Genomic DNA, 13,621 nt, shown 5'->3' on the forward strand with positions numbered 1-13,621 from the left:
TCTTTCAAATGATACCACAACTATGCTCATTCGAGTTCAAGTATGTAATTTTCCTGTTTTGGGCTCAAAAGGGGGGTGCGCATCAAAAGGTTAATAGAGACTCTAAGATCAGGGGCCAGTTCCATAAACTTAGCCACTATAACCACTAGTCTGAACAACTAGCAATTAACCAAGGGGTAATAGGTCTTACCGGCCACTGAAATGGACTGGTCAGATAAAGGTCTGTTTGGATGCCTCCAGGATCCCTGATCTAGATACAAACCCTTGAAGAAGAAGAGGGATATTGTCCAGATATAACCACAGGGTGAGAGTGAATATAGTGGCCATCAGATGTATTTGATATACTAGTGGATCGTTGTAGGCCGAGAACTCCAGCAGAATCAGAGACAGCACAGATGACGCCTGCAGCCCATAGTGGAAAACATTCCGGCAGGCTGAGTGAACTGGTTCTCTTCTCAACCTGCAGGTCCTAATCACCAATTATGAGCCCATTAGGGCTGCTGGCAGCTCATTGTGTCCCGCTGCAGCGGAAGGGGATCTGGGTGTAGACCTCTGCCCCGCTTCGCTCCGCTCCACTGAGCGCCTGTCAGACCCGGTTGCGGCGCTGCCGTGATAGGACCCGTGTACCGGCAGATAACAACACCTGACCTTACAACCGGTTACCGGGGAACGCTCGCCACTCCGACAGGGCTCAGCGCAGCGCGACAGCGGTGGGGATAAATCTGAGCCGCTCGGGGTGACGAGACTTCATTAAAGAAGAGCAAGAGAGAATGGGTAATGCCTCTGTAGTGTACTAATAGAAGCAGAGCCCTCGTTAGCCGAGCGTGAGGAAAGATCCATCAACAGCATCTCCTCCTTTCGCTTGGCTTACAAGAGGACTGAGAGCGAGAGAGATTTAGACTCCCATAAGGAAACAGTGGCAGCACTCTCACAGCAGGCTGGTTAAATTATCTCACAGGTGAGAGGCGAGACACTTGCCAATGCACAGAGGAACTTGTTAAAGTCCCCCTTTTAGAGCAAACCGCCGGCTAATGTACGACTATTGGGCCATGGTCAAAAGTTCAGCCCCTGCATATGTAAAAAGGTAGCGGAGCGCCCGAGGCAGAATCCTGGGGAAAATAATTGCGCTAAACTGCTGAAAACGCGCAGTCAGATGGCGGACTGGATCCCAATGAAGCAATTGTGAAGAGGGCGGGCATGACGGGGGGAAGGTGGGGTGCTGATTGGGTGGCTGTGATTTTCCCAGCAGCTTCATGTCCCAAAGCATCAAGCAGCTATTAGATGCCACAATACCCAACCGTCTAAGAAATGTCAAACCAAACATGCAAAAACAGCTGTTTGACTACACAAATGAAAAGGTTACAGAGGCTTCAGGGACGCATAGTACTTCATATAAAACCACATAGGAAGTATCAAAAATGACCTTTTTCGACATTGAGAAAAAACACAACACACTTAAAGCATTTCTGATCTAAACCAAAATGCTTGTAAAATATTTGCTTACGGAAATGAATCTCTGGGGAATTCTTGTATTTGGATTTCTGAGAAAGTAACATCAATTATTAGTCACCTATTCTGGTGAGTCGTTATATGAAATTCAATGCCGCGATGGTAAATAACACAACAGCATATCCTAGTTTGAACAGTATACGTGTTTGAACAATGTTGCTAGGGACAAATGGATAATTGCATAATATTTCACATTTGTAACATGGAGAAGTTTGTTTTGTTTTGTTTTTTTGTAATGGAAAAAGTGCAAAAAAAAAACAAAACACTGTTGTAGTAGGGCAGGCGTAATAATAATAAATAGGGCTGCACAATTTGGTGTATAAAAAAAAAAAAAAAAAAAAAAAAATCAAATTAATTTTCCTGGTTAAAATTGCAATTGCCTTTATCACTGTATACTATAAAATAATATATTTTCTGACTAAAGCCACATCAGATCACAAAAGGAAGTTAGTTCAAACACTCGACTGACATTAAAAAGTGAATAAAGTAAAAATATGTCATTAAATGGTCTCTCTTGTTGGACAACAGGCTTGTAACCAATTCTCATTACCAATTCTCATTGCATTGGAACAATAACGTGTAACAAAATTCTAGAAACCTAAATTACACTCAAACACACAGAACACCACAAAAATTTAAAAAGTATGTTGATGCTTATTGTTTTTTGTTACAGAATATTTACTGTTGTTCAGTAATGTATATTATCAGTTTTTTGTCAAAAGCCATTTAATGGCTGACAAACACACCATTGCACACCAAGCATACTAACACAAAATTTTAGAACAAATCATACAGACGTTTTTATTAAAGCTGAAAATGTTTTAAGTTGCATTTGTCTAATAAAGAAGTACTTCAATACCAGTTGTCTGTTGTTTCTTCCGCTCATTGTAATGTATAACTAAACTGATTAGTGCCTTGGTATTTTAAAGTTCAAGAACTAAAAATTGTCAATTTAAATTAGCTTAAATTTTATAATTGGGAAAACAAAACTTTTATGGTAGAAATAACTTTAATTTTATCATCGCATTTTATTTTGGTTAATCGTGCAGCTCTATTAATAATACTAATATTAATAATTTAAGTTGATTAAAAATTGTATCCTAAATTGTATACTAAAATCCTATCCTCCGTGGTAAGTTTAGTCAATGGAATGATGCATTTTTACCCTAACAGGCTCTCTGACAGGACGCCGTATGCCAGGAAAGATCAGTACCGTCGTTCCGCCCAGCACAAGAGACCACTTGATTATCATGAGGAGAAAATGACTCTGCTCTTATCAAGGCTAAACACATCTGAAGATCAGCATGGGCTAATGTTCAACTGCAGGCCATCAAGAGAGCAAGAGAGATGAATGGCAGATCATATCTGATGTACAGATTATAGATGAAGACAGTCGTGTGAGTTTAAGTCAGATATCAGTCCTGCCTCTTACCCATTCAATTTTTATTAACTCAGCAAAACTGAAAATTATCTACAAATTACACGATCAGATGATGATACTCGGTTTCATGAATTACACTGAAACATCCTTATTAACATCAATATTTTTTTTAATCTGAGATATTACGAAAACAAAATGGATTAACAAAATTATTATTATTAAATAGTTTGGTTTTATGAAGGCTAATCTTACATTATCATACAGTAATGTTTTGTGATGTTTGATGCATCTATGCATCAAACTATTAAGAAACGCTAAACTAAATGGAAGTGTCCCACTCAGATGCAATAAAACAGCAAAATAAGAGGTTTTATTCTAGATTTGCGCAGTTATAAATCACCTACAGCTTCTGGAGAAGACAAAGGCATTTTACTGCGCTTGGGTGTAATATCGTTCCAGGCTCTTCCTGTCAACATTATGCAGAGCTTTGCAACCTTGAACAATTTCCCAGCATCCCATATGAGACTGCAAGCAATTAAAACGATACCATCTTCATAGCCTCATAACCAATAAATAAAGTAACAGCTCTGTTTTGTGTTAAGTTCACTAATATCTGAGGGGGTTCAGGAAAGGGAGAGAGAGGAACATCAACACCTTGCCAAGAATTGGGATTTCCTTATGTTAAGTGTCCAGGGGTCTGTATTTAATAAATAGAGGATTACATTAATTGAAGATAAAGAAATAACAATTAAAAAATAAATAAAATAATAATAACAATAATTATTATTAATTATAAAAAGGCACAATTAAAAGCTTTGTTAATTGTTAATTTGATAACAGTTAAATGTAATCCCAAACTGTATAGAGATTTTTCATACTGTACATTATATGTCTTGATTCCTAAATCAACTTTTAACATTTAAAATGAGTGATTTTAGTTTTTAGTGTTTTTATTTATAATATAATATAATATAATATAATATAATCAATCTGCTTATGCTAAATATTTTATAATATATAAATTAATATAAATTAACATACTAAACTTGTAAAGAAAAAAAAGAAAAAATCCATTAAAAATCAGGAATGAAATCATTGGAATATTTGCATAATGGTATGAGATTTGTTGCCTTGCAAGCACTGGTATTTTCTTCTGGAAATGCAAATACAGTACATTTTTAAGGTCTAAAAATTCATAAATATTGTGCTTCTTGTTTACATGTTTAAAACTAATCAAGGTTTCTTCAACTGACAAAAGCACAAGGGAAAAAAATACTCAACTTAACACAGTTCACAGATCACAGTTCAGAAACTGCAGCACACTTTCCATGCAAACAGAATGCCTTGATCCACATCAACGTCCATCAAACATGACTGACAGCTGGAGAAATGAGCGATTCTGAGTTATGACTGGGCTGTGCGCATAAACTTATGACATATTCATACCCATCTCTTTAATACTTAATCAGCTCAGCTGAAATACTCAACACTACATCAAAATCTGCCTTCAGAGTTTTCAACCAAAATTAAAACAAAGACTACATCAAATGCATTGTGTGGCCTAAAGCATATCAGAAGCGGAAGGAAATGCTTCAGGTGCGAGACAGGCAGATACTTTATGATTTATGAGGATGTTGAATTTTATAGTTTGTCTCTGTAAGTGTATGTGACTCGCCTCTTCGGGCTAAAACGGCTGAGAGTTGCCTACAGGAAGAGCTGCCCGTCTGATTTATGCGGCACTGGGGTATACGAGCAGCGTTACGGCAGCGTCACACACACACACACACGATTCCTGCTCAAGAACCTAAAAACATGATAGTGAAACTTTCTTGGAGCACCATCACTGTATCTCCAAAATTCACACAAGTAATAGCAGGTTACAAACTGGTTCAAATGACTGGCACCTCAGTCACAAAATCGTATATGCATTTTTGTTCTTCAGCCAGCTAGCATTTCAAGGTTTCATGAGATCCCAATGAAATGCTGTTCCCAAAGGTAGGCACCACAGTTAACCTCGCTTTGGTCACATTTACAGGCAGCATCGCATGTATCAATTCAGAAAAGCAATTCCAGAAATCACTGCGACAAGCTCAGTGGAAAGAAATGGAGAAGAGAAAAACGTAATATATTTAATGCAAAAAAATATGGATGCACAATATAAGTCTACTTCTACTGTCACATGAAGACAGCTAGTTGTGTGGCATGTGATTTTGCTGCCTATGAAGGAATGAATGTTCAAAATCAGTGCCCATTTTGTTTACAGTGCTGAAAAGGTAGCTGCTTAAAAACTCAAGAACATAGTCAATCCTCACACTGCATCAAGTGAAAGAGCAGAAAAACGAAATCTCTTGCTCTTACCATAGACTTGGTGAAGGGTCGTGCAAAGGTGAAGAGCAGGGTCATGAGCCACCAACTGCGGTGGATGGAGGTATACATCATATTCCCAGGATGCAGTGCGTTACAGGTGACGCCGAAGGGTGACATGCGCCGGTGCAGCTCGTTGGAGAATAGGATGTTGCAGAGTTTGGCACGGTTGTAGGCCAGCAATGACCAGTACTCCTTCTGCGGAGGTGAAAGCAGGTTCAGGTCCACCTTCCCACACGTGTCCACCAGATCTGTGAACCTTCAGAAGGAAAGAATGAGCAATAAACATAAAAATGAAACTACAATTTAAAAAAAACTTTAAAAAATACACTTCTCCACTTTGTGGTACAACTCGGCTTGGTACGGCAGGGCTCGGTTCGGCTTGGCTCGCTTTACTTTCGGTTTGCTTTTCCACTGCAGTTTAGTACCGCTTCAAAAGTGGGTGGGATTATAGACTGATCGTATAGTTGTGCCGCCTCTACTGCTGTGGATCCGCTCCTCGGCTATCAGTGAGTCTGCACCTCGTCTACTAAACATGATACAGTCATTTCTTTTTTCAAGTTGCGTGCGACAGTCGTTTAAAGCAAGTCGTTTAAAAAAACTGCGGTGGCTGTTACTGACTATTTAAATCTAGCGGGTTTGGTGTCTCATGTTTCAAATCCAATGACGCTGGTAGTGACGATACTGTCTGACCAATCAGTGATCTGCAATGTTTACACGTCACATTTAGTATCAGTTCGGCAGTTCGGCTGACTATTTAAGCGAGCCACACCGTTCCATACCGAACCGTACCATGCAGTGGAAGAGCCATATATGGACAAAAACTTTGGGACACACCTCTTGAATATTGAATTTAGGTGCCACAGGCCCATTGCCACAGGCATCTAAAATCAAGTATCTAGCCATGCAGTCTACATTTACAAACATTTGTGAAAAAAAAAAAAGAGTCATTCTGAAGAGCTCAGTGAATTCAAGCATGGTACTGTGATAGGATCCCACCTTTGCAGTAAGTCAGTTCATGAAATTTCATCCCTTCTAGATATTCCACGGTCAACTGTAAGTGGTGTTATTGGAAAGTGAAAACATTTAGGAATGTTGATTCCATAGCTGAAGAGCTCCAAACTTCGATTGACATTAATATCAGCACAAAAATTGTGCTGCGGGAGCTCCACGGAGTGGATTTCCATGGTCAAGCAGCTGTGTGAAAGCCTCACATCACCAAGTACAATGCCAAGCATGGGATGGATTGGTGTAAATCACGCCACAACTGGACTCTGGAGCAGTGGAAACCTGTTCTGTGGAGTGACGAATCAGTCTGGCAGCCTGATGGGTTTGACGGATACCAGGAGAACATTACCTGCCGGACTGTAAGGTTTGGTGGAGAAGGAATAATGGTATGGGGCTGTTTTTCAAGGGTTTGGCTAGGTCCCCTACTTCCAGTGAGGGTAATTTCTATTCTACAGCATACCAAGACATTTTGGACAATGAACAGTTTGTGGAAGGCCTTTACTATTCCAGCATGACTCTGCCCCAGTGCACAAAGCAAGGTCCATCAGGACATGGTTGGATAAGTTTTTTGTGGAAGGTCTTGACTGGCCCACACAGAGCCCTGACCTCAACCCAATCCAACAGCTTTGGGATGAACAGGAAAAGAGATTGCAAGCCAGGCCTTCTCATCCAAAATCAGTGCCTACCCTCACAAATGCTCTGGATGAATGGGCAAAAATTCCCAAAGAAACACTCCAAAATCTTGCGGAAAGTCTTCCCAGAAGAGAAGAAGCTGTTATAGCTGCAAAGGGGGACCATATTAATGTATATGTATTTACAATGTGGTGTCATTACAGTCTCTGTAGGTGTAAAGGTCAGCTGTCCTAATACTTTTCTACACAGTATTTAGTTTGAGGCATGTCTCTTTGTTAGTTTTGTTTGTTTTGTCTTGACTACTTTTGTGTTTTGTGTATTGTTTTGTCTTGATTTTTTGTTTTTTTGTTTTGTGTTTTGTCTGGATTTTTATTGTTTTGTGTTTTGCATCTTGATTTTATTGTTTTGCATCTTGAATAGTTTTGTTTTGTTTTTAATTGTTTGCCTTTTTGTTTGTTTCATTTTATTTAGTTTGAATTGTTTTGTGTTTTGTCTTGATTAGTTATGTGTTTTGTCATTTGTGTCTTGCATAATGTGTCTTGTTTGGTTTCGTTTAGTTTAGTTGAAACAGAAGTCTACAGTCACACAATTTGTTTGGATACTGACATTCTTCAAAATATGATTTTTTGTATTCCACAAAAAAAAAAAAAAAGAATGACAATAAGGTAAATAACAAAATTTTCATTTTGGGGTGAACTAAAAAAGAATTAATGTAAATGGTCAATATTGAGCAAAATGGACAAAACTGATTTCATGTTAACTAAAGTCTGACTAGTCGAGGGAATAACCTCCTGAACGTGAGCCGATGGAGAAATGAACTAAATGAGCTTTAGCAGGCCAGGTCTGGCTTAATGCAAATCAAAGCTACGACATGACGTTCCTTAATTGGCTCTGACTAAGCTGTTAAACGCCAGATGTTTGACAAGGCCCCTGAACACAAGGCGTTGTATTTTCTCGATGTGTCCTTGTGTGTGTGTAAACAACAGTCCCCAGAAACTGCAGTGAAATGAATCGTCCCTCCCCTAGTGCGGATCAGAGTGTGTTCTGCGCCCGCAATCGCATTCAGTGTTTACCTCTTAATTATGTGCTTTACATAACAACCAATCAAAACGTCACGTTCACTGTATGACAAGCTCAGTGCGGCCCGTGTTGCTGTTTGACACGTTACATCTCTGCTTGGGTAAACAACAACATCTGCGGGCATCGCATTGTTACAAATACTAAAGGTGTGAACTGTGGGAGTGGGAAACTAGTTAAAGGAATAGCTCATACAAAACAACACTTTTCTTTCCCAAAGAATGAAATTACCAAGGTCTGTCAAACTCGGCGGGGGGATAAAAAAAGTATCATAACAATAGTTCAATTTGCCTACTAAATATGGACAGCACAAGATTTTTAGTCGTTATTCACTAAAAATCTTTCTCTCTTTGTCAATTGGGGTCAATTATGTCAAAACTTCCGCAACACTACGTCTACTACGTTTTAAATTCTTTCCACCATTCTTATTTGTACATGTGCATATTTTAACTTAAAAAAAAGCAATTGGTGTCGAAGAAGTCACAAATTCTGTGACTACAGAGAGACGACAAGTTTGAATATACACAGATGTAAATGAGATTAAAGAGCAATGGCGGAGGACAAATGTAGGTCTGTTTCTCTGATTCATATGGATTCAGACTTGGAATATAGCACATGGAGCACTAGTTGACTTTAATGCTGTGCCATGACGTTTTAAGTCTGACATCGACTAGTCGCTGATCATGTGATTTTGACACCAACAACATGGCCACCTTGCAGAATACTTTTATACTGTTCTGACTTCAAGGGTTAGTTCACCCAAAAATGAAATTCCTGTCATTAAATACTCATAAATCTTTGAAGTCCACTTTTATGCTCCTTGTCCATTGGGTAAAATGACAAATAAATGCATACGCCAAGAGCCTATGGTCTTCACTGGCTGCTTGTGAACAACGTCTGTAGTTGTATCTGAGACTGGAAGTGTTTGGTTCGTGTTCATGTCGAGAAGACGCTGTTTTCTGCTGTCAAAGCAAATCCACTTTGATGAGACTTATACGTTAAAACAGACGCCATCATTACTGTTCGTATCACTGTGTATCAAGTGCTGAGGAAGAGCTGAAATTCAGATATGATAATGGGAATTTGGTTTCCAACAAGCGCTGACCAATCACAACAGACTGGGCCATCTGACCAATCAGAGCAGAGTAGGCTCTCAGAAAGAAGGAGTTTAGAGACTGAATCCTTGATCGAACAGTTTCAGACATTGTAAGAAAAGTGCTGATGCTGGAATGTATATTGTGAGAAAATGACAGTGTTTTTGGACCTTGAATGCATGTAAACCTATTGTAGGAGACTACAAAACAAAATTAGGAACCTTTAAAATAGCATAATAAATGCACTTTAAAACCCATTTTATGTTCCATGGAAGAAAGAAAATCAGGTTTGGAACGACATGAGCATGAGTATGACAGAATGTTTTTTTATTAGTATTTTTGGCTGAACTACCCCTATCAGTTTAGCGGTTATATATCTATCCCCACTATCCTTTTGCACATGTTGACTTTGTCATCATCTCACGGCCAGGATAATCCATACGGTCTTCCCAGTAGAGGCATTCTGGGGTGGAAATAGTCTATTTTCAGAGCAGAGGTATGAAAAGGTCAGGTCAGGCTGGTATTTAATGACTGCAGTATCCTGCTTTAAAGAGACTGAAGTATAAAGGCGTGAGTCTGGTGTGAGTTTTCAGAGGTGAGTTTCCCGTCCACGCTATCAGTGTCCTCTTGTTTGGAGTCGGGAGGCAAATGCCAGCACCTATCTGTCCTGTCACTTAAGCCCCAGTGCTACAGCGCAGATAAACGTCCCCGTTGACTCCATTTTATTTTTTCCACCCTCAATTTCCCCCAACCCCTCATTTTTTCTTTCCCTCTCCGAGCTGCTTTCCGTCGCTCATACGACGGTGTCAAGGTTTAACGGCTCTTGCGGCTTTGGGAAATATAATCTCTTCCTGGGTCAGAGGTCAGATGGTGAGCTCAAAAGGCCACATATTAAAGGCAATGGAACTGATAGAGATGAGGAGGTAAGGATCAAAATTATCAGGTGTAGTAGAGAAAGAGAAATAAACTGTTAAAGTTAAATGGAGGAGTTTCTGCGATTACAAGTAAGTGATTTTACTGTTGGAGAGAGCGAATTGAGGTTGTGTAACCTTCTGTTCACTCGATGACACATGGGGCTTGTTAATCTAATGGAGCCTCACTCTCAGAGTAGAAAATGTTCTTCAAAGCGCTTTTTATTTAATAGTCATGTTACTGGAATCGTAGGCTCTCTTTTTTGCATACTATCTGTACTGCACATTTAGTACATGCATTGATTCCCACTGCAATGTTCCTGATGCTCATGTCAGCTCGGGTGTTTGGACGAGGAATCTGAGAACAGAAGTGGCCTGATTTTCAACCAAGAGGTCAGGGTTTAGCTAATTAGCATGGCCTAGTTGGCATGTGCCAATAGATACTGTACACAGCCTTTCTCTATTGCTGGTCATTTAAAAGGATCCAACACAAAAAGTATAAATCAATCTGGAGAAATGAGTGACAGGGACCATTGGTGAAGCAACAAATGAAAGTACATGGATGATTTTACATAAATGCTTCAGAGATGACATTAAGCAATGATGGGAAATATTTAAAAAGTCTCACCTGTGAGACTCCGAGGAAACCACCACCACCCGAGCTGGAACGGAGTGCCGCAGGACGTCCTGCAGGAGCTGGACCAAGTGGAAATGACCAAGATGGCAGATCTGAAAGGTGGACTCCAGCCCGTCCTCCGTTAAACTCCAGGGCTGCGTGCTGATGGCTGCATTACACACCAGGATGTGCAATGGCCTTCAGAGAGAGAGAATAAAGTGAAACACAATGAGAGAAAAGAACACATTCTTGCCAACAATAATTCTGTTAGTAAAAGCAAAACCACAACAAAACCATAAAACTAAAACAAACAAAACAAAACACCAAACTAAAACAAACCAAAAGAAAACCATAAACCACATCAAAAAAAAAAAAAAAAAAAAAAAAAAAAAAATTAAACAAAACCATAAACAACACTAAATCAAAACGATTAAAAACAAAAACAAAACAAAAAACTAAAACTAAACAAACCTATAAACAACACCAAAACAAAAACCAAACTAAAACAAAACCATAAACCACACAAAAACAAACCAAAAACTACAACTAAAATTAAAACAAAGCAAAACAAAAACAAAACATAAAACAAAAACAAAACAATGAAACCAAAACTAAAAAATAAAACCAAACCATAAACAACACTAAAACAAAACAATAAAAAACAAAAAACCCTAAATCTAAACTAAAACTAAACAAAACTATAAACACCAAAACAAAAAAATAAATAAAACAAAACCATAAACAACACTAAAACATACAATACAAACCAAAAACAATATAAAAGACCTTAAACTAAACCATCTAAAACTAAACAAAACTATAAACACCAAAACAAAAACAAAACACTAAATCAAACTAAAACAATAAAACCAAAACAACCAAAACAAAAACCAAACTAAAACAAAAACCAAACCAAAAACTAAAATTAAAACAAAGCAAAAAAAAAAAAACATAAACAAAAACAAAACCCAAACAAAACAAATCTAAACTAAACACTAAATTAAACAAAAAAAACAAACACACACCACCAAAACAAAACCACAAAAGCAGGGAAATTTCAAGCACTCAAACACATTCGTTCAAGTCTATTCCAAGGTCAGTCTGGGCAGATGGACGTCCATCCATCAGCATGAGAAAGGACAGATTTCTGGAAAGTCCAGGCAAGATCTTTTCCTTTGACAGAGTCGCTCCAGTGGTCCCGAAACCACGGCCATACAGCAGAATAATCTGAATCCACCCCACCAATTTTTAATTTCTTCCATTAGAATTAATTACGAAGCCCACAGGCAATTTGTGTACTTCATATTTAATACTGCCTGCACTATTAATTAAAAACTGGTTGCTGGAAAATTAATGGAGGAATTGTTATGCCCCTGCTTTAATGAGTCTTCTCTATGACATTAAAAAAAGTACACTTCACATTTCCCTTCAGGTTCTATGTGGAAAGCAGCGTGCATCAGTGGAAACGCACGGGATCATGGGAAATGTGCAGAGGCCACGGTTACACATGTGCTTCATTAGAAACACGCAGCGAAACAAACACTGAACAGCACTTGTTCTAGTTGCAACTGACCTTTAGAAGACCAAAGAACAAGCACAATAAGTTTTTTTTTTTTTTTTTTGCATTTCTTGAGCCTGACTATGGTAGATCTAGCTTTACATTTGAAATACAACATGACATGGAAATATGAGTCATTGCTCCTACAGGATTATATTTAGTAATAAAAAATAAAAAACAATATAAGCAGTTTCATAATATAATTAGGGCTGTCAACGTTAACGTATGCGATTAATTCAAAATCCTTAATGCGTTAAAATAATTTAACGCAAATTACTGAAGCACATGAAATTGCATCAATAATTTAACTTACTTTGCACAAGTTACATGATCTTAGAAGTTGAGAGTTTATCACACTGAACATCTACAATGGTGAAAGCACCTCGGCGGAAATTTATATGCTAACCCTTTAACCAGAGTACGCTTCTCTGTTTGCGATCAGATCACTTTAAGCCACTAAACTCTGGGAAAGTGTTCAGTCCAATTATCCAGTAAGCAAATTCATTCAAACAATAAGTGCAAAACAGTACTAATGTAAAGAAAAGCAAACAAACTGTGTATGTGCACTCTCAACGCACTGATCGCACATTGTATTTATGCACAGACACATTTCAGTACATTGTTTCCAGACACATTCAGGATTTTTTTTTTTTTTTTTTTTATCTGTCAGGTGTATGTTGCTGTGTTTAGTAATTCTGAATGGATCTGTGTACTGTGGTAGGCATAATGCAGTCAGGTCAAGGCGGTTGGTTTAGAGGGTTTTTTGGCATCTCCATGTGGTTTGGCTCAGTATCATATCTTGACATGTCTAAAATGTAAGCTCTAAAAAGCTCCAAACAATTTCTATGCTGTTGCACTGTACACATACTATACACTGAATTCTGAAAAGTTTTGTTCTGTAATGTTACATGTGTGCTTTGGTGTGCATAAATTTATGAATTATATGGACTCCTTATATCATTTGGTCATTTGGTGTCCTTTTGGAGTCTCCAAGTGTCCTGTTTAGAAAGACACCTTGATTTACCTTAAAAAAAAAAGCTTGCAGAAAATAGTTTTGTGAGAATCACCCTTCAATCTGTGGTGTTTGCTTAATTTCACGATAAGTATAACGATTACAATTTTTAATATGTTGACAGCCCTAATTAATATAATATAATATAATAATATAACATAATATAATATAATATTAGAAATATGTAATGTAAATATATTTTATAATATTTTATATTTCAATATATTTCAATATTTTACATATTTTTAATCTTTTTATGGGTTTTTATATAATATAATATAATATAATAATATAGCATAATATAATATTAGAAATATGTAATGTAAATATATTTTATAATATTTTATTTATTCAAAATGTTTCAATATATTTCAATATTTTCATATTTTTAATCTTTTTATGGGTTTTTATATAATATAATATAATATAATATAATACATTTAAGGTAATAATATTTA

General features: G+C 37.6%; 1 protein-coding gene across 1 annotated transcript in view; it reads right to left on the reverse strand.

Moving 5' to 3' along the window:
- The window catches only part of wwox (WW domain containing oxidoreductase), a 251,547-nt gene that overhangs the window by 158,148 nt on the left and 79,778 nt on the right, over positions 1-13,621 (reverse strand). Inside the window, exons 7-8 of the mRNA XM_051883600.1 lie at positions 10,606-10,791; positions 5,249-5,513 (exon numbers count right to left, since the gene is read on the reverse strand). Coding sequence (XP_051739560.1) covers positions 5,249-5,513; positions 10,606-10,791 — 451 coding nt within the window. The remainder of the gene's footprint in view (positions 1-5,248; positions 5,514-10,605; positions 10,792-13,621) is intronic.

The sequence above is a fragment of the Ctenopharyngodon idella genome, chromosome 24 (genome assembly GCF_019924925.1).
Source record: "Ctenopharyngodon idella isolate HZGC_01 chromosome 24, HZGC01, whole genome shotgun sequence".
In the NCBI taxonomy this organism is placed as follows: domain Eukaryota; kingdom Metazoa; phylum Chordata; class Actinopteri; order Cypriniformes; family Xenocyprididae; genus Ctenopharyngodon; species Ctenopharyngodon idella.